The 23,238-nt window shown below is 30.1% G+C and overlaps 1 protein-coding gene across 1 annotated transcript; it reads left to right on the top strand.

The window, feature by feature from the left end:
- The first annotated feature begins 209 nt into the window (after positions 1-209).
- Positions 210-4,508, top strand: LOC114368944 (auxin-responsive protein IAA8-like). The gene is made up of 7 exons (XM_028326246.1): positions 210-414; positions 1,034-1,472; positions 1,565-1,743; positions 1,859-2,091; positions 2,226-2,367; positions 3,788-3,849; positions 4,134-4,508. The coding sequence occupies exons 2-7, from the start codon at positions 1,062-1,064 to the stop codon at positions 4,169-4,171; spliced, it is 1,065 nt and encodes a 354-aa protein (XP_028182047.1). The 5' UTR covers positions 210-414; positions 1,034-1,061; the 3' UTR covers positions 4,172-4,508.
- Positions 4,509-23,238: the final 18,730 nt, after the last annotated feature.

Consider the following 23,238-nt stretch of genomic DNA (forward strand, 5'->3'; position numbering starts at 1 on the left):
CCACTCTCGGTCGTTTCAACTTTCAGCTTGTGTATAAAGAGAAGAGAAATAAATAATAAAATAATATAAGATTCATATTTTTACATTCTATCTTTAATTTATTTATTTTTATCTTAATTTATTTTCTTTTTTTTTTCTCTCTATCGAATTCAAAAACTATTATTATTATTATGTTTAATTGCTCTTGTTTGGTTTTTCTGTCTTAAGGCTTCATTCATTGAGCTTTTCTCTTCTTATTTCTATTTCTCTCTCCCCAAAAGCTTTTGTTTCTCTCTGCTTATGGAAGGCCCTTAAACTTTCGCTCTCTCTGCTTCACTTTCTCGCTTTTGCATTTTCTTGCGAAAAAAAAAAATCCTCAGAACAAAAATAGGTCTTCTTCTTCTCTGATCTACCAAAGCTTCAAATTCTCCTTAGGTGCGTACTTCAATTTCTTCTTCTCCTACTCCTAACTGCTCCTTTTTTTTTTCTTTTCAAATTCTCTGCGCGTTTCTATTTCTAAGCTCTTTCAGGTAGAAGTAGAATGCACACGCCTTTTTGTTTTCGCTTTTTTATTTTAAAAAAATTGGTAAGGATTTTTTGTGTGAGTGAGGATCTATTCAGCTTCTGCAGCTTTGTATTTATTTATTTGCGGAAGAAACTGAGGTTATGAAGAAAACTGAACTAGAAATAGGAAGAGAGCGGCGTGTGCTATTTTGATAAGTTTTCAGTTAATTAATAACTCACAAAGTTGTTTACGTGTCTTAATTTTATGTTTCTGTTATGATTATTTATTTTCGAGCTGATTTCTGCAGTAGTATAACGCATGCATGCATGTTTTTATTTTATTTTATTTTTAATTTCTCACTTCCCAGCTATATTCTGTGATTTATTGTTGATTAAGTTGCTCGCAAATGGCGTGATCACTATGGTTGAGGCATTTTTCCTTTTTAATGGGGTTTTGCGTTGGTTTTGTTATTAGCATAGCGTTTTTGTGTTGCTGGCAATATGTGAAGTGGACGGTTGTTTTGATTTTTACTGTTTGTGTGTCTGGCAGTTTGGTTTGTCTGTGAGTTTGGAGTGTAATGTCGCCGCCGACGCTGGTAACGGAGGAGGAGGGGCGGAGCACCGTGGCGTCCGATTCTTCGCAATCCTTGGACTGTTTCTCTCAGAATGGTGCTGGATTGAAAGAACGGAATTACTTAGGGTTGTCTGATTGCTCATCAGTGGATAGCTGTGCCTCTACTGTGCCAAGCTTGTGTGATGAGAAAAAGGAGAACATGAATTTGAAGGCTACAGAGTTGAGGCTTGGTCTTCCCGGATTCCAATCGCCTGAAAGGGAACCGGATCTTTTCTCTTTAAGCTCACCAAAGCTTGATGAGAAGCCACTCTTCCCTTTGCTTCCTACTAAAGACGGGATTTGCTCGTCGGGGCAGAAAGCTGTTGTTTCTGGCAACAAAAGAGGTTTTGCTGATACCATGGATGGGTTTTCTCAGGTGAGAAGAGAAGCTTCAAGTTTTCCATATTGTGAGAAATGGATTTTTTTTTTGGCAATATCTGAGATTGATTATTACAATCTTTTGTGCAGGGGAAGTTTGCTGGTAATACAGGGATGAACGCGGTGCTATCACCTAGACCTTCTGGAGCTCAACCTTCTGCTATGAAAGAAACACCAAGCAAATTGTCAGAACGTCCTTGCTCAACTAATAATGGAACCGGTCATAACCATACAGGTGCTTCTATCAGTGGCAGCGCACCGGCTTCTAAGTAAGTGGAATCTGCCAGCTTAAGGATCCATAATTTTCTTTAGAAACTAGAAGTTGGACAAACACCTTATATGGGATTTCCTTGTGCTAATACAGTAAAATCTCTTGTATGACAGGGCACAGGTTGTTGGTTGGCCTCCTATTAGATCATTTAGGAAAAACTCAATGGCTACCACCACTAACAAGAACAATGATGAAGTCGATGGAAAACCAGGTGTTGGCGCACTCTTTGTGAAGGTCAGCATGGATGGTGCTCCGTATCTTAGGAAGGTAGATCTAAGAAGTTATACAACATATCAGGAACTATCTTCTGCCCTTGAGAAGATGTTCCTAAGCTGTTTTACCCTAGGTGAGCTGTTGCAATTCTATTTACTTTAGCAGTAAAAGTGGCTTTAACTACTGATTTGTTTTAAATTAATATGTAACTTGATGGTTACTTTAATTTTATTCTGAAATATTTGTCTGGTGCTCGTGTACAATCAGGTCAGTGTGGTTCCCATGGAGCTCCAGGAAGAGAAATGTTGAGTGAGAGCAAGCTGAGGGATCTTCTGCATGGTTCTGAGTATGTTCTCACTTATGAAGATAAAGATGGAGATTGGATGCTTGTAGGGGATGTGCCATGGGAGTAAGTTCTTTTAAATTCTCCTTGTTATGTCATTTTTGTCTTTTCATTATATTTTCTAGTAATAGTAACTGTAGTTTCTGAGGTTATGTTTTAAGGTGCTTTAGCAAATATATAATCTGAAAAGCTGTAAAGCATAATCATTATTAATCAGTGACATATGTAATTTGTTGCCATTTGCCAAGAATCAAACAACTTCCTAATTGAATAATTAATTGGGGGGTTATTTTGGTTATTAGTTAGACATTTAGGCTTGAGGTGCGGAGGTTAAGGTAACATATAATATTAAAGTAAGAGTCCTGTCCCTGGATCTATTTGTGGCTTAGACAACTAATTGCTTTTGTTTTTTTATTGAACACTGGGCCCAGTGATTGGTTATAAGCTTGCCGAAACCGTGCAATGCAACATTGATACTGTTATTAATTTTTATTTTTAAGTCCAACTATTTCCTGAAGTCCAAGAAGTCTCACTTTATTAGTAATTCTTGAATTTTGCTTGACCTTTTGTACGTACTTTGCGATCACCTAGATAGCCAGATAGGTAACCAACTTCGTTTCATTAATAAAAGGTTAAGTACAAGAATTTATTTACTTTTTAAAATTAGTCCCTTTGCCGTCAAACCTCAGAATATTTATACTAGCTCATAGATTTTATAAAAGTGGATAGAAAATAAAGTAATGAAGTGCATTTATATTTATAATTTATAATTGTTTGCATGTTGTACCTTTTCCTTCTCTTTTTGTGATTTGATACTTCATAATTTAGCACATGTTGTCCAGGAGGATAGACTGGGGATACTGAAAATGACCATCTGTTTCTCAACAGAATGCCTGGGTAGCACTGGCAAAAGAGTAGGGGAGGGGGGGATTTGGTCGTGTAAAGTGACAAGAGTAGGGGTTTATAATGGTTGATTGTGGATTTGGGAAGGGAAAGCATATGCATTCTGCCCAGAGTCAGCAGTGTCTCTTTTTCATCCTTTTATATTTTTATTATTTTTCCATCTGATGGATTACAGTGGTTTTCCTCTACTATGAGATGTCAATCTCCATTTTTTTACTTTTTTATATGAAAGATCCAATTTTCCTTATCAGAGTATTAAGTAGTAATATTTAATGTATGCTATAGACTTGTTCAGTGGTAGTAGTATCAGACTAAAGATTAAGTCTATAAGATACATCAACATTTGATCATGGCCATGGTTTTTACTGCTGAGTAGGATATTTATATCTGATTCAGCTATATTACCTGCTTCTAGTGGTGTTAATGTGCTTTTCTATTTAGGCATCAAAAGTTGATGCAAATGAGTCAGTGTTTGGACCATGAAAATAAAATAAACTGAATGACTAGATGGAACGAGATTTTTGTTTTGCCCTACTGGTTTGCATCCTTCTTCCACTCAACTCCAATTCTACTTTTGTTGCAGAATGTTCATTGAGACTTGCAAAAGGCTGAAAATTATGAAGGGTTCTGATGCCATTGGTTTAGGTATGCATTCTCAGCATTGATTTTTTTTACCGTTATTCACTGTACCTAATGTGGAAGACCATCACATGAACTAATAGATCCAGACCCATGTCTAAGAACTATAACCCGACACATGATCCTGTATCACTTGAATCTAGACAAACATCAATATATGCTATTTCATGGAATATTAGAAACATTATATATCAATAATAATACAGGGCCAAGATATCACTAATAACTCTGTGCCTTATAAACTACAAACAATGTGGCTCAGTTTGCTTAAGTAGATTTTCTTGCCTCAGCTCCCAGGGCCATGGAAAAGTCTAAAAGCAGGATTTAGGGTATCCTGGATTTCCTCTTTTGTCTAATCAAGTGTTTATTGTTGGATCCTCCGGAATGGGAAAAGCAAAGGATGATGACTGAAATCCTGGCATTGGTGGTTTAACGCCCTTCCACTTATTTGTTTTCAAGTCCCTCAAGAGTTTGTCATGGTCCTGTGTTAATTTGTTACCACTGTAATATCATATGAAAGCTACAATGAAATATTAGTATTTGTGGAGTCTGTAATCATTATAGGAATCCGTTTGTTTTGGAAGAATTGAACATCTGTTACAGCCGCCACCATACGGTTCTAACACTATATTTGTGATTTGCGTCACCTGCCTATTCTTTTCTTTCATTTTTTTTTTTATATTTTGAACAGGCATTATTATTTCATATCCACTATTACAGGTTTGAAAATGGGTCAGCCCATGCCCATGCTATGGGTTGGGTTATTAAAATCTGGTCCGATATTAGTTGTGACCGCGCACATAGGCTTTTTATTTTTTATTGTTATTCATTATATAATTTCTTTCCACATCTGGACCGAACTACTTTATGTTCTAGGATTTTGATCATCGGTGCAATCCATTATGTTCTGGGATTGTCAAGAATTTCCAATCAATAACTTGACACAAACATAGGGGATGTCGTGATCCAATTAGAAAATAACGTCTATGAAATTGAAAGAGAGAATTTAATAAGCGCATATCAAAGGCATATCTTTGTAGATTATTTGACTGTACAGATATCAAGATTGCAAATAAATCGAAAACTGGAGTTTTACCTACGGGGATAAAATTGCATATTTTGATGATCACTCAAGTTGTCCAAATATATTGTGCTCTTCAGCATGCCATTTGATTTTGTGGAGCATGAGGGTCGTATAACATCCCTAATTTTTTTCCCCGTCTATGGTCACCAAGATTCATAATTGTTCTGCTTAATTGTTTACTTGTTCCTTCTATTTTTTTTTGTTTTCTTTTTTGTTTCATTCTGCCATCTCTTGTTATCTTGTTACACGGATCATGATCTGTCTGTGCCTTTCTAGCTTGCATTGCCATGGTTCCTGTATTAACATAATGTATTCTAGAAATGGGGGAAACTAAGAATCAAGCAGTGAGGAATGGTTGCTCAGCTTACATAACATGTATATACTTAAATTGATGGACGTCTTCGCTATAAGCCTATACGACTTATCTGTCAGATTCCCATGTCTAGCGGCAAATATAACTATTCACATGGCATTGAACATTTACATAAATTGATGTATTACCAGAATAAGAAAAATACTAGGATGCCAAACGAATCAAATTCAGGTATAACAAATTCAGTGTTTATAAAAGCAAATGAATTGATTGATTGAACGTTGAGCACTCTGGTCCCGACTTTTGGGCTACGATACTATATAAAGTTTACTTTAACTTCTGATGCTAAACAGATCTAGAAGTGAGAAGATCTGGGTTGTCTGTTGATGCTACAGTTAGTGTTAACTATTTTTGCTAAAATTTGACTCTATTTGTAACATAGGATTACGAACGTTACAGAAAATTTCTTTTTGATCTGTTTGTGTTATCAAATTGCCAATTTGGCATATCACATACGTAGTAACTGCAACTTTTCATCTTCGAAACAGAATCTTAGCATTGCTTTGGTACTGATCAATTGTTTAACTTAAACTAACAATACTAACAACTAACATTTCTTGATAATTTTTTTTTATTTAAATTCCTTGAATGGTATGGTACGTATTGATAGCTCTTTTTTTTGGCCTTTGGTGAATTGAGAGCTCATTTAGATTAGCGTATGAGTACAAGATGGCACAAAAATGGTTTGTTTCTCATTTGCTCATTAGTCACTAATTGTTCGTAGGTGCCTGTTGGAAGAGTCATTAATATTTAGAAGAATCATAGTATTTTTAATAGAAAACTTAGCGAGCATTTGTAAGAAGAATTTCTCCCTAATATTCTAAAATCCAAACGTGATATTAGTAATAGGTGGCATAATTTTCATTCTTTATCAGGAAAACGGAAAACCTGGAATATTATTTTTATACAATAAAACCAATCTCTGTATGTATATGGTAAGGTCAGAAGTCTGTCTTTACCTCTGATAAATAATAAATTTGAAGAAATGTGGTCAATGAGACAAACCACGCAAAATGAGGGGAAGAAAAACAAAATGTACCTCACTAGATGTGTTGACTTTGTGAAAACTTATCTAATTATGTTTATGAAAATAATTGTACATCTTTTTCTTTTTTTTTTTTAGCAGCGATGAGATTTAAGGGTCTGAGAGTAGCCAGATTCTTGTAACCACATCTTTCATTCTTTTGCTTTAAAGTATGACACTAGCCGTAGAATCAATAATCTTAGAGTTGGTCTGCACTGCCACATTATGGCAGGGTTCTTTGATCAATTTTTAATGCATCTTATTGCAAGATATACATACGAAATTGCATTGTTGTCGATTTTTGTTGACTTCTGATTAGTACTGTTGAGCTTTATGGTTGTCAATACTGATCAGACTTTATGATTTATTAGTTTAAACATTTTTAGTAATGCATGATAGATTATAATTATTCCCAGGTTAGTGCAAGATTAATTATTGACCAAAAGTATTAAATAATTATCAAAGTACACTGATGGTAGTTTGTCATTTCTTCCAGATTCTATGGATTATAATGTTTATTTGAATTTAATCATGCTCTGCTAAATGGCAATATGCCAAAATAATGGCGTTCCCTCTGAAGGAAACACATGAGAAAGCTTTTGAGTTTTGCAATTAGTGCGCATAGCTGTTAGAGTTAGCTATAATCGTGACGGAAATGCTATATATCATATTATATTTTATTACTGAAGCGGGAAACTTATGTTTTTCTTTATGGATAATAAATGTATTATTATTTTCACCAAATGTTTCTTTGAAGACTATTTTCCACTAATTTGATCACATTTATATATGTACTCGTATAGAGGTTTCCCATATCTCTCTCGTGTTGAAGTTTCTGGCTTCGGTTAAAACTTGATGCCCCTTTTCATCTTTATCTTTTTTTTTTGGGGGGGGTGGGGGGGACAGTGATGAAGGGAGACTTTGGAGTAGTGTCAAAGATATATATATATATATATATATATATATATATATATATATATATATATATATATATATATATATATATATATATATATATATATATAATAATCCAAATCCAGAATCTTGAAAGAAAAGTAAGAGATATAATCCAGAATCTTAAAATGAAAGTAGTGTTGGAAGGATTAATTGTAATCATTGCATAATAGTGGAGAAAAGCTGTACTGGCGATGTTGCGAATCAATTATTGATTTATTGAAGTTGGATGTCACTTGTTTGGAATATTCTTACCCATATGTGATAAAAAGTTACAATTGTAAGTTTCGTGGTATGATTATTTAACCCTGTTTCAATATAGTTCCAGTATGTAACATGTTCAAATTAAACTGCTGGAGTCAACTTAGTAGTGGTGATGTAATTAATTTTTTTTATCCGTATGAATGAATAATTGAATATAGTATTAAGAAATTTTTAACAACTCATGTAATCTTATTCAACCAATTGAATTAGAAATTTTAACAACCATGGTTCAACTAGTTTGCACGAGGTCTTAAGTTTATTTAAATTTAATTGTCATTAATGTGTAAAAAAACAACAACAAATACAGTATATCACTAATTCATTAGGTGAAAAAAAATATTGAAAGAAAAAGGAACCACCATCCAAATGCGCATCATCATGTTCAAGATTGTAAGATCAGATTTTCTTCCTTGCCGATGACAAGGGCAAGTAACTACCAGTTTTAATTATTAACTTGCTGTGATAAGTAAGCAAGAATTGTAGAGCCAAACATCAATTTGAGGATGATATTTTTGACTAATTATAGTGTTCTTTGTGTGATTAACGAAGGTTAATAGGTTATGTTCTCACTCGTAATATGGTCGTAGTCATTAGTGATTTACTGTATTTGTTGTTGTTTTTTTATAGCTGAAGAAACTAGAAAATAAAAACTGAAATATTGAAGTCCTATTGTAGCAGTAGTGATTCTTGAATATCTAGGCTAGAATGTAAGTGGGTTTTTGCCCCTACAATGGGAGTATATGACGTGGTTTAATTACTCCCCATGCATGAAGAAGTTAAAGTTATGTAAATTAAAAAGACCAGGAAAAATTCAACTCAGAGAAGTGCTTAATTATTTACCCCACTATAGTACAGTTCATTTGCTATTAGGAGTTTGAATATGCCGAGCAAAAAAAGAAAAAATAAATAAAGGAAGTTTGAAGATGCTTGAGAGCCATACAAAGTCAGCAATTCAGTGGTAATCAATGTTCATATTCCACTTTTAATTTGATTAACAGGGTGGACTTAATGACAACAAGATATCGGTTCCTTCCATTTATTCAAAAGCACCATGATTTAATAACAGCACTATGGACCTGTTTGGAAAGAGATGATACTGTGTGGATATGGGAAACAAAGCATTTTTAACAACAAAATCCTCATATAAATTATGCAAAGAATATTATAATGGCCTATGCTATGTGACACTGATAAAAGCTTAAATTCCAAGTATCATATAATGAACCCCCCCCCCCCCCCCCCCCCCGAAAAGGAAAAATCACTTCCACTAACAAGTTAATTTCATGTGGAAAAGTGATGGGGTTGTTCTCTCCAGGGCTCGATGGAGTGAAAACTAATGCTGACTGAAATTTAAAATATTAGTTTTTTTTTAGATTATTAAATTAGAAGTATTTAATAAAATTAATTATTAAACTTGTTGAAATATGTACAAGAATGTTTATATGAATGAATGAATTATATAAATATTTTTACATTGTATCCAAAAAGATATTTTAGGTAATTATAGTTTTAGGTTTTAGTTAATTGTGGACTTTTTATCTTTTTTAGAAATCAAATACTTTAGAAAAAAAATTAATGTCACAATGAGGATGAAAATAATAAAAAAATTGTGTTTGTGGAAATATGCAAGTGAGACAATATTGATGATGAAGATGACAAGAATATGTAATTTATTAACACAAATATTACTTTAAATAGTGAAAAAATATTTTCATTTATCAAATATCTCTGTTTGGATCAAATAAACTTATATGTGAATAATAAGGCAATAATCTATAAAAAATGTCTTGTCACTCTTTTCAAATCTTCCGTGTTCTCTCCATTTGCTGTATACCTCTTTTCACTTTTTAATGTATAATTGACTTCAAGTTTCATGCACTGTCGTATAATTTTTTATACTATTAATTATTAAAATATTTTAAATATATCTATTAAAATAATTATTATAAAAAAAAACTTAACATCAATGTCTATCCTCCACCGGAAAAAATCCTTTTGCATACTCAAGTTTTAAATTTGAGACCACTTATTAAATTGACCTGCAACAATCTCAAATGATTAATCTAAATTGAGCTGCAACAATCTCACATGATTAATCTAAGGTGGTAACATAAATGTTAATTTATGATTGAAATACTAATTAAATTCTACATATAATTTGTCTAACATTAGAGCCATAGCATGATCAGACAGCTTATCTATTAACCATGACTTTTACCTTCTCATTTTCAGGAACAGTGGCCCATAATTTTGAAATGCTTGTATCTGCCTTTCAAGTCACTTTTAATTATAGTCCCCAATAACATGCCCATTTTTTGTCCATGTTTCAAATGACAACACGATAATGTTGCATTGTTGCTGAACCGAAGAACAACAGTGCAAAAGGACAATTAGAAAACTTGTTAGGTTGCTTCATCAATCTTTTTCAATCAAGCTCTAAAATCCTAGCCTCATTTCCTTGTCAATTGAAGAAGAAAAAATCAAACCTGATCAATAGAAGGAGCTGAAAATTTGTGATGTTTCCTTACAAGTTATTTTTATGAGAGTTGAATTGGAAATCATAATAATTAAAAACATATTGGACCCCTCAGGGTTTTTTTTTTTCTCTATAGCCAGATCAAAATATGTCGTACATAGATATACAATTATACATACATAAAAAAAACGTATGATATTTCATTTGCGTACCTTAGGCAGCCACATTGGCCATTACAACTTGATATATACACCAACCGTAAATTAAGCTAAGGTAGCAAATCTCTCTTTCTCTACTACCTTCCGTGTTCTTCAATAATGACTCCACGTGTTTCTGCAGCTACCACCTCTATAGGGGGCATGTGTCACTTGTGATACATTGTGATCATTATCAGAAATTAAAGCCCCCATACAAACATTCTACACATGCATCGTTTTGATGTGGCATAATTGGTTGGGATTGAATCGACTATGGCGTAGTTTCAACTTTGATGGAGAAAAGAAAACAGTTCCTTGTTTGCATCATTATGGTATATAGGGCAGGAATTGTACATAGTGTCATTTAAAAGGTTTGGCACAGAAATACTGTCACACATATAAATGCTTGAGAGCAACTTGGCATGACCTTATCTGGACTTTCTGCTAGATAAAATGATTCAATTCTTAATTGCTCATCCCATTGTGAAGAATGGTGAAAAGGGTAAAAGGAGGAACCAAAATCATGTACATGTTTTAATTATTGAGAAGAAATATTGTACATATAGGTTATCTTATTTTGCTCCTTTATCCAACAAATGAACCAAGTACTAGACTTATATGTATTTATGTTATTGGTATATGATACTAATATTTAGAATGTTACAATATAAGAAATGTGAGATTGATTATAATTGGTTGGTGGGGATCCTAGCATGTACATGTGCCCCAATTATGGTGGTCACACAATCACCATTCGCCGTCCTAAGGAGAAACCTCTCATTCCGGACAATATTAAATGATTAATGGTCCTCATTAGATTTGTTTAATTAATTCTCCTGCTCCTTCTATCCGCCTTGTACATGCATGTGAATTTTAATGATTTAATATTAGTACAATGATAATTAAATGGAAATTTATGGGAATTTCAATTTAACAGCACTAACCGCTAATCATGTGCGTTCTAATGGAAACAAAACAAAGGGTCAGTGCCTCAGGGGAAGAAGATGATTTATCATATAATATATTTATGTTACTAACTTACTGTGATCAATTAGTTTATGTGTCCTTGGTGCATAGACATGTCAGCTCAAGCAATTTGTTCAGTCCTATCATTGGTGACTCTGTCGTTTATGAAAGGATCTCACACGGCAACCATGTCGTGGATGATGAGATTCATTCACTAATGGTGCCAAAATGCTTTCTTTCAACAAGTTGTAACAAAATGAGACTGTAATTAAATTAATCAACTTTAATATATACATGTATGTTGAACAAGCAAAGATTTTGTGGGAGTAAATAAAACCATGTAGATTTCGTTGTTCCCAATTGTCTCTTAAAATTAAGCAATAAAAAGTCCTCAAGGGGTGGCAATATGCTTGATCCTCTCCGAATGCTACTTAATTAGATAGCACAGGAGTTTATTCAAATCTTGCAAATTTCCAATGCCATGAGTTGCGTTCAACTTGAAATTTAAAAGAAAATCTTGATCTTCTCAACCAAAAAATAAATAAAATTCCAAGCTCACTCTTCTCATGTGGGTCAATCGTATCCATATGGGGCTGTCCAAAATTATCGGGGATGGAGGATTCTTTAATTCTTTTAAGATTTAAAAAAATGCTATACTCGTGTTGTGTCTAAGGGTAAATGAAGGATTAAATGTTGAAAAATGGTGTAGCCACCTCTGTGCTCTCACTGCCACATTACCATTATGATTGAGGGGGCCATCCAAATCGCTAGCATGTGTTATTATCAGGTTCATTGGAATTTGGATATTTTTGGTCTATATATTTTTCTCGTTTTTTTATATAGTATTAATTTGGAATATTTTTTGTTTATTTATTTTCTCGGCTTATTATATAGCATTAACTAAAAGTCCTGATCTATGATTCCAAAACAATTTAAAATTCAGATTAGATTTGAATCGATTAAACTATACATTGATTATATTTTTAAGTTGATCAATTGTGAACTAGAAGTCTCGTCTATTAAAAAATTCAAATAAAAACGATCCATCCTATTATTAATATTTTAGTACAAATACATCTTAGTTTGAAAAATTCAGCAAAAATAAAACATCTTAGTTAGAAATACTTTTTTTAATGTTTACTAATTGTTAAATATTTTTGCACACTCATCATAAATGATGGGGTAGGTTTAGGGATCACGTCGAAAACCTTAGGATTTAATGCTGAGTGGCAATAGTTTCAAATTTTGAATACCGAAAACGTTTAAAAATTGAAGGTAGGTAATGTAGAATGAACAATGTGTGAGAGTCGGCCATCAAGGAGAAAGGTCAATGCATCTACATTATAATATGCTGTTTTGGTTGTTAACAAAGTAGGCTCATGGGGTCTTCTAGTGAAAATTAGGAGTCAAATTGTTAACCTCTTTATTCATTTTATTTGTCTACATTTTCAGAATAAAAAGTGATTTCTATTTATTTGTTTGTTTAAGAGAGTATTAGTTACTTCTCGTATTCTTATTTCTTTCTAGTTATTAAATACTATGTATAATAAATAATAGAAAAATAATAAAGGAGGCGATATTAGGAATTTTTTATAAATTTCATATTAGGAAGTTAAAAAATAACATAAATAAAGATATTAATTATATTTTTTTAATTTGTGTTATTTTCTTAGGGGGCAGATAAAAGAAAAGGTAAATATTAGTAGTGCTCTAATTAATGCAAGGTCATGTCTAAGCATTTGGAGGCCTAAGGTAATTTTAAAGAAATTTAAAATAATATTAATCATCAATTTTATATTAATTTTAGATTTTTAAGTTCTTAAAATTATTTACTAATATTTTATAATCAAATTTTTTTAATGTGTGTATATTCATGTGTGTGTATTTGTTGTAATCCATACTCCTATGCATTCTAATTTTACTTTCAGATATTTTTTTCATCGATTAATTATTAGAATTTTAAAATATAGCATAATTATTTTATTGTGATATATATATATATATATATATATATATATATATATATATATATATATTAATGAGCTTAAGACAAGTACTTTGATGTCGGTGCTATCTACACAACTATATTTTAATCGGATAAAAGTGTAAAGCCTTTATTAAAAATTGTTATCAATGTCCCATTGTGATTTCTGATACATTTTCAACGTGAATATTAGTAAAATCTTTTTTATCATTGATTTATTAAGCTGTATCCTTAGCTTTAGTTAGCAAAACCCTCAAAAGTCAAAATAGTTAATAAGGAGTTTTCATGCCTTCGTAAGAACACACATTAAATTTATTAAGAATTTCTTTTTAAATTGGGACAAAGAAAGTTCAGTTTCGCTCATTCAATGATAATTTATAGTTCTTTTAAGTGTATGTTTGCCTTGATATGTATTTATGATTGAATTTTATTATTATTCAAAATGTGTATATATGTTTTTAAATTACTCTCTCAAATTCTCAGGATTTGATACAATGATGAAAGTCTGAGTATGTTGAGAATATAATTTATTTAATGAGAGAATTTATGTTTAATTCTTATTATATGTAAAAAAAATTAGACTAACGACAATCAAACACACCGTGAACATGATTAGTCTTTGATCTAGTAAAAATATTCTCTTCCCGTCTATGCATGGTCTTTATTACTACATGTTTGTACCTTTATCTATGATTTTTCATACAAAATGAAATTTTAGAAGTCCAATAACTTATATTTTTAACATGTTGTCAATACAAAACTTGACAACTTGTTCGTCAATGTATTTTCCAACAATATATATTTCAAATTACTATAGATTCTTTACACTCCACTTTAGAATTTTCATGCATCACTTAATTAATTAGATACATCCGGTGTAATAAATAAGGTTGCATAACCTAATTTTTCTCACTAAATGATTAATCAATTGTATTATAATGTCAAAAAACCAAAGAGGAAAGTGCATCTCCAATTGATATAAATAATAGCATCATCATTTTTTAATCCATCCAATTTTTAGGGATTGTTGGCACCAAAATAGTTAGTCGATCAAAGGTTAGCAATCAACAACAAACAATTGATAAAATAACATATAATGTGAAGACTATTTTTAGTTGACAACGATAATAAGGGATAAAATTATAAGACATTTGTATAAAAAACACATTATTTTGAGACCGCAAGAGCTTAAGGAAATATGGAGAGGCAATGATCAAAATGGTTAGATAGTTAGAATGATGTAAACCATGATCTCTTAAAATCTAGGGACAGTGGTTATGAGCAAATGATAATATGTAATCGTTTTTACCTTTATAAACAAGTGAAAACAAGAAGTATTTAAGGTCTATAATGTTAATCATTCAAAATTATCTTCTTTTGCTCAATTTTTATGGTTTTCTCACTATTTTTATTGTCCTTAATCACTTTCTTTTACTTTTAAACACTTCATATTTAGTTATTTATAATTTTTTTACCGCACATTCATATAGGAATAATTTAAACTTCAAAGTCACAATCATTGAAAAACTCTTTGACAAAAAGCCTAATCAAGAACCATAGTTCATTCTCTAAGTCAATCACTTAAGTGAGAATCAATTGATATTATCTAACACTATGATTAATCATATTTCAAACCAACAAAAATAATAACTTTTGTTACATTAACATTGAAGAATAAACATAGCCTAATTATGATGTATCTTAATAATTTTGATGTCACAAATAGTCAATGTAGTATTTATTAAATCATGACAATCTTTAGAGTTTAAGCTTGATAAGTTTAGATCTTTCAAAGTTTAGATATTTCATCTATAATACTAGTACTACATATGAGATTATAAATTTTAACTTTCGACAATTGTAAATACAAATATAAAAATATATTTTGTGTAATTTATTAAGAAGTAAAATTGACTGCAAGAGTAATGTGACTAGTGTACAGACGTAATATTGACAGGTGAGTTCGCAAAACGACGAGAGAGTTGACAAACTGACACCATCCTTTAGGCTTGATGTGTGCATTTATCAGTGGTGCTACGTACTCACTCCATTAATGGCGTCAAATGCAACTGCTGCACTGCTTATTCTTCGATACTTGCGAAAGTAAAACACATTCTCAGCGTCCAATAATGTCAATGCATTCTCTCGGTTCAGTTGTTTTTTCTGCGTTGGCATGAAATGAAACAAAAGAAAAAATAAACATAAAAATTACTTCTTCCATTCTTATTTAAAACAACTAAATTTAAAATAATATTTATTTTATTTTATAAGACTCAATTAATTACTTTTGTACTAAAAATCTGTCTAGTTAAAGAAAATAAAAAAATATATTTACAAATAACTAGAAGAGAAAAAAATATTAATTACAAAGATAATTTTAATTTTTTTTAATTTAAAATAAATTTATTGTTATTAATTAAATGATAATTTTTTTAATATTGACGAATTAAGTAATCTGATCTTATATATATATATAGGTAATATTGATATATGTTTATTTAATTGAAAAGAAAACATATAAACATGGATTATTTATTTTTGGAAATGAAATTTAGTTTTTGTTTTCTCTTTGGTACAAATCAGTGTAATTATTTACGTTATATACAACAGGTATTGAGTTTATAACTTATAAATACTCCATTTATTATCATGATATTTTTAAATATTATTTCTCATATAAAATTATTGATGTTTAAGATAAGTATATGCAAACAAAACTATTTACTACGTGCAATATATTAATGTATAAAATGCCCTTTTTTAATATAAGAAGTAAATGCAATTTGTTATTTGTTGAAGCACTTATTAAACAAGTTATAAATGCATATTTAGATCAAAATTTGCAGTGTGGATTGTCATTCTTCCTCCACATAATAATAATAATAATAATAATAATAATAATAATAATAATAATAATAATAATAATAATAAGTAGTAGTAGTAGTAGGAGTTTCTGCCTCGTTCCGTCTTGTAGACGTGATATTTGTAATGAATGCGGTGTGAAAATAGGATTTCAAACACACTCTAAATATAATATTCCTTGTAAGAGATCAAATTAAATTATTTTAGGGATATCTACAGCCAAAAAATAATAACATAACTTGAAATTTATAAAAAATTAATGACTTTAAAATAAAATAAAACTTTGTACCAAAAAACAAAACGAAACAAAACTAAATTAATGGTCTTACACGGATGTAGCCTGAAAATTTTGATTAAAATACATTTATATTTTTCACTTATTTTGAATCAAATTACTCACTCTCACTCGTTGCATTTATTACGAGTTTTGTTTTTTTTACAAAAATATATTTGTGAACGCCTGGTTATTGTGATTATAATACTTTGCCCAAAACGTCAGCCAAGCAGACAAAATAAACGAGACATTTTAATTTTATTTTATTATGTTTTGTCTTACTTTTTTTGGATAATTTTTTTTTCAATTGCTTGTCTTATCTGTTATATTCTTAAATATTTGAAACATAAAATAAAATATATTTTGTTACATTTTATTTTATCACATTTATTAAATACTAACTAAAAATTAAACATGTTTAATTTTAATCGATAAATTAACTGGCTAACGCATTTGCTTCATTTTTTTAGTGATTGTTTTGTTGAATTGATTCATTTTAGAGGACACACTACAATTCCTATATTTATTAAATTTACTATTATTGTTGTTGTTATATAATTTTCATTTAGAATTCTTAGAGGGTGTTTGACTTCTTCTTTTTTTTTAAGTTGTTGGTGTGAAAATTGATCGACCCTAATGACAGCTAACACCAAACAGTTAATTCTTGCTCAAGTAACTCTTACTCGAGAAAGAGATTTTATCCCTGATCAGGTTTCTAGTCTACTCCAAAGTACTTCTGAGCAATTTGTAGTTTGTAAAAACAATAAATAAAGATTGTAAAAGAAAGTAATAAAAGGAAACAAATAAATAGAAATATGAGAAATTGCATTAATTTTATTATTTACATTTTGAGCTAAACTTAGCTTCGATCTCCTTAAAAGGAAAAGTCATACCAAACACTTAGTAAATTATTTTCATATAATAAAATTTGAAAAATAGCTTATAATTTAGTAAGGAAAACTTTTTTACAGTTTACACAAAACTTATTCACCTAGTGCCACTTTAAATCCCAACTTGGCCTAAAATACTATTTTTAAAACTTATTTTCACATGTTTTGCATTTTGAATACTTCACTCACTTTCCCGTTAAATAGTTCTCACATATTTTAGTTTATTTTAAATTATGTTTATTTATTGTGAGGCTTTAACTTGTTTTTAAATTATTTATTTTAGAAAATTAAATTTTTTTACCAAATCATTTTTTTTCTTTAAAAGGTGCTTAAGAAGAGAACAAAAATAAAGAGCACCGATTAATATTCACTTAATTTTTTTTACTGTAAAATACCTTTCAAACAAAAAAATTAGGTCAACATAACCTGCTATTGAGAGGTTTCATATCCGTGTGAGTAATAAAGGAAAACATTTAAAAAATGAATTCATAAATTTTAATAAATTAAATCAAAATATTCTTTAAATTGATTTTCTTTTTAAGTTAAATGAAAAAGTAAATATAATATCTCAAAATCATTTTATAAATAAGCTTCTTTCAAAATATCCTTTTTCACCAATCCGATTCATGCCTTCTGTTCATCCAGACAGACCCACAAATCAACACGCAGTCGAATGGATAACTCAATAGGTTTGGTTCAGCAAAATAATTCATCGGTTGATTTAACATTTTTTTTTCTATTTTAAGAAAATTCCACTTCATATGATTCCATTTGTCCCTCCATTTAGAGGATTTAAATAATAAGATCAAGTTTTTTCATAAACTAGGGCAAATTCAGGCCACAGAAAAAAGAAAAAAAGGAAACAGCTTCTACAGCTTGGAAGGTCTTATTGGCCTACGTACCACAAGTAACAGCAAGGCATTCATATTTTGTTTGATTTCATATAATATGGCAAGAAATAGTTAAACGTATGCTTAATTGCTAATACGTTAATTTTAGATTTCCTATTTATAAAATATAAAAAAAGGACTTGAACTTTGTTAGTTATGAATAATTCAATCCCACTATCGACACTATCACACTAGACATGATAAATCAATTATCAATCAAATCGTTGTATTAACATTTAACTATTGGAAAGATACAAATAACAATGTAATAGCTTACAGAGGCAAAACAGAGAAAGGAGAGGTGGTGAGCCAACTCATATATACCTATAACTAATTAGCTATACCTACACCATTTAGATTAGACATCATGTTGCAGAGCTGTAGAAGGTAGAAATGAGAGATGGCGAAGGAGAAAGGATTTAAATTATTATTATTTGTTATTTTTAAATTTTTTTTTAAAAAAAACTTTATGATGATGATGCGAACTTTACAGGGAAACCTGCACCCTTAGACCTGTCTTTTTTATGAGCATAAGCAAGTCTGCATTTCCTTAAAATGTGTTAAGCACCTGAACGGCTCAACCTTTCAGACTTCATCATTACCGTATTGGTGAAATGTCAACATTTCACGGCTTAGTTATTTTTTATTTTTGTAGAAACTACTTTTATCGTACACCATTTTGATTTTTTATCACCTCTTTCGTATGAATTTTGTTTTATATATACAAAATCACAATCATCTTATTTCATAAATGAATTGGTATATTTTATTTGTTTGAGCACTGTACAGTCTGTACTACTCCATCTACATTAAGATATTTGTTTTGCTATTTTGTACTTAAATTATTGGTTAAATAAAAGATTCTTACTGTTTATGTGGTAAATTTAAATTCCCACTAATAAAAACAATATAATCTTTAAAAAAATTTATTTTTTCAATAATCATGTGTTTTTTTAATGACACTTTTTTACTTTTCTTTTGTTAGTTTTGTACTGAGTCTGCATTATTTGATTCAACTTAATAGAGTTTGACCAAGAACAAATCTCATACTCAAATTCTTGTTGAGTTGAGGAGCCTTTTAAGGTTACTTAAAAGCCTCTAAGTTATTTTGATCTGTATTCAAGTGTTCTTTATGCTTGATGCAAAGGGTCTTTATGTTTACTAATGTCATGTATGTCAAGGACTCCAAAATATTTCAAAGTTGGAACACCCACACCCTATGAGCTTATGACTATGTTCAAGTGTCTAGTGTTGAGTTGAATATTCCCCAAAAAATCAAATGACTGAAGATGATCATCTTATCATTGTTCTTGCGCTAGCTGAGGGTAAGAACTATTAGCTTATTTTTAAATTATTTTAATTAATTAATTAATTTGGTTTTATTAACTTTTTTTTGGTTTTTTGTCTCACAACTAAGCCATCCTAGTCCATGATTGCAATTATTTGCTCCCAGTTTCAGGAATAATATTCATCTCGGAGTGAAACCTCTATGGAAGTACTTAAAAATGATTTAGCACCTTTATTGTAAACTTGATATATTTAAATTCATTATTTACTTTTTTTAATTTCTTAGCTTTATTGTTATATACTGCATGTAAATTGTAATGACTGCTTTTTAATTTAGTATTATGTGACACGGTCTGAGGAGAATGAACCAATCATTTGAAAAATCTTCAACCACAAGGGTTCACGACACCTATCCAATATGCTAACCACAATTTGTAAGGGACAACGCCCTAATTGAATAGCTGGCTAGATTCACGTAGAAAAGTCTCTGTTGTTATTGTGGGACACTTATTTTTAATAAGGTGTCACAGCATGCACAGAGGATCAATTAGGCATAAAGAAAGGGGGTAAGTTTTTCCATATTGGATGGGTTCCATAAATGTTGTCAAACATGCACTTCTTATGTATATCAAGCTCTTTTGAACCTTATTTAGTTTATAAATGATCAATTTTTACTTTTATCAAACTAAGTGGGCGTTTGGGAACCCATCAAATACACACATATAATCAGAAAATCTTGTCATAATCGATGTTTTATGCAAAAACAAAAATATCCTACTTCCAATAGACGCGCGTAAAACCTGTGTAAACGTGGATACAAACATACAATAATTTTATCTTACAAGAAATAACTGAAAAAAAGCTTTCATCAATGAAACGTGCTTAACTTCTCACATGAGATGAAAAGGTTTGAAGAGTTTATAGATAAATCCTCTTGCCAAACAATTTTTTAGATTAACCATAAATCATATATAATTAATTTAATCTATGTTATCTTGTTAATTTAGTTAAAAATATATAGGAACATTTTAAGGTGAGATTGTTTCGGTCTCAAGCAAACATATATGTGATAGAGATCTCTTTAGGTGCTTGAAGATGTGAGCAGATCGATGTGATCAATGGAAAGATGAAAGCGCACACACATATATATGATGTTTGTGTTTTTCTCATAATTTGGGTTTGCATCTGCGTTTAATAAAGAACTGTGTGTGGAACATAGTGGGGAAAAATGATGAGCCCATCAATGAATTAGACAAGCATGGTTAATGGTTTCTCTAAACTGAAGCATGATGACTTTAAAATAAGATGAATGAACCGTCTGCAACTGCAAATTTTGGGTCAGAATTATAATGCCCCTAAATTAGATTTATTATAACAGAGGAAGTGTTTGGGTTATTTTTTTTCAAATATTTTAGCGTATAATACTAACATACTTCAACTGAAAAAAAATGAGAATATGTTAGCAATCCCATATATATATATATATATATATGAAGTCTTCACCTTATTTCAAGAGTTTCAGTTTTTTGTTTGAATACATGCATTTTCTATATAAAAAAAAAATTCCGCCTGACTTGAATAAATCGTTATGAAAAATAATTTTTTTTCTTAAAACATTTAATATAGTTATATACTTAAAAATTATAACTCACGGTTAAAACTATTGATTAAAGTGAAACAATTTATAACAATTACTACATGTCCTAAATGATAACTTCCTCCAACTCTAAGTCTTTAATTAGACCAATCTTTAGAGATTGTTCAATTTGGAGTGCAGATACAACTCACATACGAAATGGAGCAAGAATTTTTGCTGAGATAGTACTACTGTCATTGCAGTAATTGTTGAAAGAACAAGTGAACAACAACCATTATCGCCATCGCTCATAAAGGCCACAATCGTGATCACTTTGATTAAGATTATCTTGAAGACTTAGGTCTTTAGTTTTTTTATATGATATTTTTTATCTATATTTTTATTTTTTTATAATTTTATCTATATTATTTAAATAAAAAATTAAAATTAATAATTACTCCATAAAAGTCATGGAGATTTTATCATGCATTTATCGACTATCCAGTCGTGGATAAATATTGACTGTTAGTGGGTATCGGTAATTACTGATAATTAAGCCATTGATCAAGTTAGCCACTGAAAAAAAACGTGCTTACTTTTTACGGGTACGTGAACATAAATACGTCACTAAAAATTGTACACTACCGATGATTTTCTTGCAATTATTGACAGTTTTTACCTGCTTGTAATTATGAACTTTCTTATAGGAATTATGAGTTTGATTATCCTTTATGGTAAGTGTATTGATTAAAAAGGTTAACAAGTATTGGAAAAAAAATCATTAATAATAATAATAATAATGGTAAGAGTATTGACGTACTTGATTCCAAAGGCTACCCTGCAATTACATGAAAATTACTTTATGTTTTATAATAATTAACGTATAAAAATAAATAAATCTCAAAGTAATAACTATTTAGTTTTTTTTAATGCTATAGTTATTGTCTTCGTACTTATTTATAATGCTCAACTTAAAAGTAATTTTTTATTTATATTTTTATCTCTTGTAATATTAATAATAAACAATAAAAATTATATATATAAATTATTACTAACAAGATTAATTCTATAAAATCATTATTAATAAAAAAAATTTAAAATGATAATTGTTATGAGACGGAAGAAACAATAAACTACGGATAGTTTTGGCAATATCAACGACTTTAACTCTAGACAGTTAAGAACCTTCTCATATTAATTTTGAATGAGAAAAAATTAATTAATGTCATGAATAATTCTAAAAGAATCCTTATTTTCATTATTTATTTTTTAAAATCTAATGGTTATAATGATTAAATAATCTTAATTATTAGATTTCAAGAAAACAAATGATTAAGATAAGAAGAGTTATTCTTTTAATTAATTTCATCTCTCCTCATTTTGAATTATATTATTTACAATTATAAGAATAAGGACCAAGAATTTTATAAATATTTTTTAATTAAATTTACTATAAAAATACTGCATTAATAATATTAAATATAACATTTTTTATATAAATAAGTGATTAAAAAATGATACTGTATTATTAAAAACCAATTTGGGCATCTACATTTGAAGATCAAACGTGAACGATTTTGTTCCATTTCATATTAGGTCGAATCACAAGTTCTGTTTAGTTACCGCCAAATACTACATCATCAATGGAGAGTTTCAAATAAATGCTTCACAACCTTGATCTCACTTACAATCAATTACCCTTTGTTTTGGCAGCTAATATTTTCTTCTTTGGAGGACAGTTTGATCTCTATCTATAACCCTATATTTGGTTGGTTCACTGTAGCAAGGATTTATGTGGAAAACTTAAAAAAAAAATGTAAATCCCATATTTTTGTACATTAATTTAATTTAAATATTTAATTACATTTCTATGTCTTTCCTTTCCATTTTACTCTCCCTAAGGATACCAAAGTCTCATTAAACGAAGAGGTGAGAGGGATAGCATGAGTACAGTCAGGTGTCATTAAGATATGCCCCAATTGGCAAATGTCGACAATAACGTGTCTAAGACAAATTTGTGCCATAAGGGGGTTCTAACGAGACTAGTTGATAATTATCCTGATGAATAACCAAAGTTACCAAACCCATTAACGTTGATGTAAAAAGAAGAGTTCAAATCGCTAATATATGGACCAAAACAAAAAGTTTACTTTAATATGAAAAAAAAAGGTGTTAATAACGTTGGTGCTGGGTCAATTACTACAGTGTTTAGCTTGAGCATTTTCTTGGGATCGATGAGGAATTAAAAAAAAGACAAAAAATCATACACCCAACCAATGGCCGTTATTCTATTC

The sequence above is a fragment of the Glycine soja genome, chromosome 9, assembly GCF_004193775.1.
Source record: "Glycine soja cultivar W05 chromosome 9, ASM419377v2, whole genome shotgun sequence".
Lineage (NCBI taxonomy): Eukaryota > Viridiplantae > Streptophyta > Magnoliopsida > Fabales > Fabaceae > Glycine > Glycine soja.

Bases quoted from the DNA above. Each gene is read 5' to 3' on its own strand.
- LOC114368944 (XM_028326246.1), top strand. From the start codon at position 1,062: ATGTCGCCGCCGACGCTGGTAACGGAGGAGGAGGGGCGGAGCACCGTG. The intron at 2,092-2,225 runs GTGAGCTGTTGC...GTGTACAATCAG, and splicing joins CCTAAGCTGTTTTACCCTAG to GTCAGTGTGGTTCCCATGGA. The intron at 3,850-4,133 runs GTATGCATTCTC...TTCTTGCCTCAG, and splicing joins TTCTGATGCCATTGGTTTAG to CTCCCAGGGCCATGGAAAAG.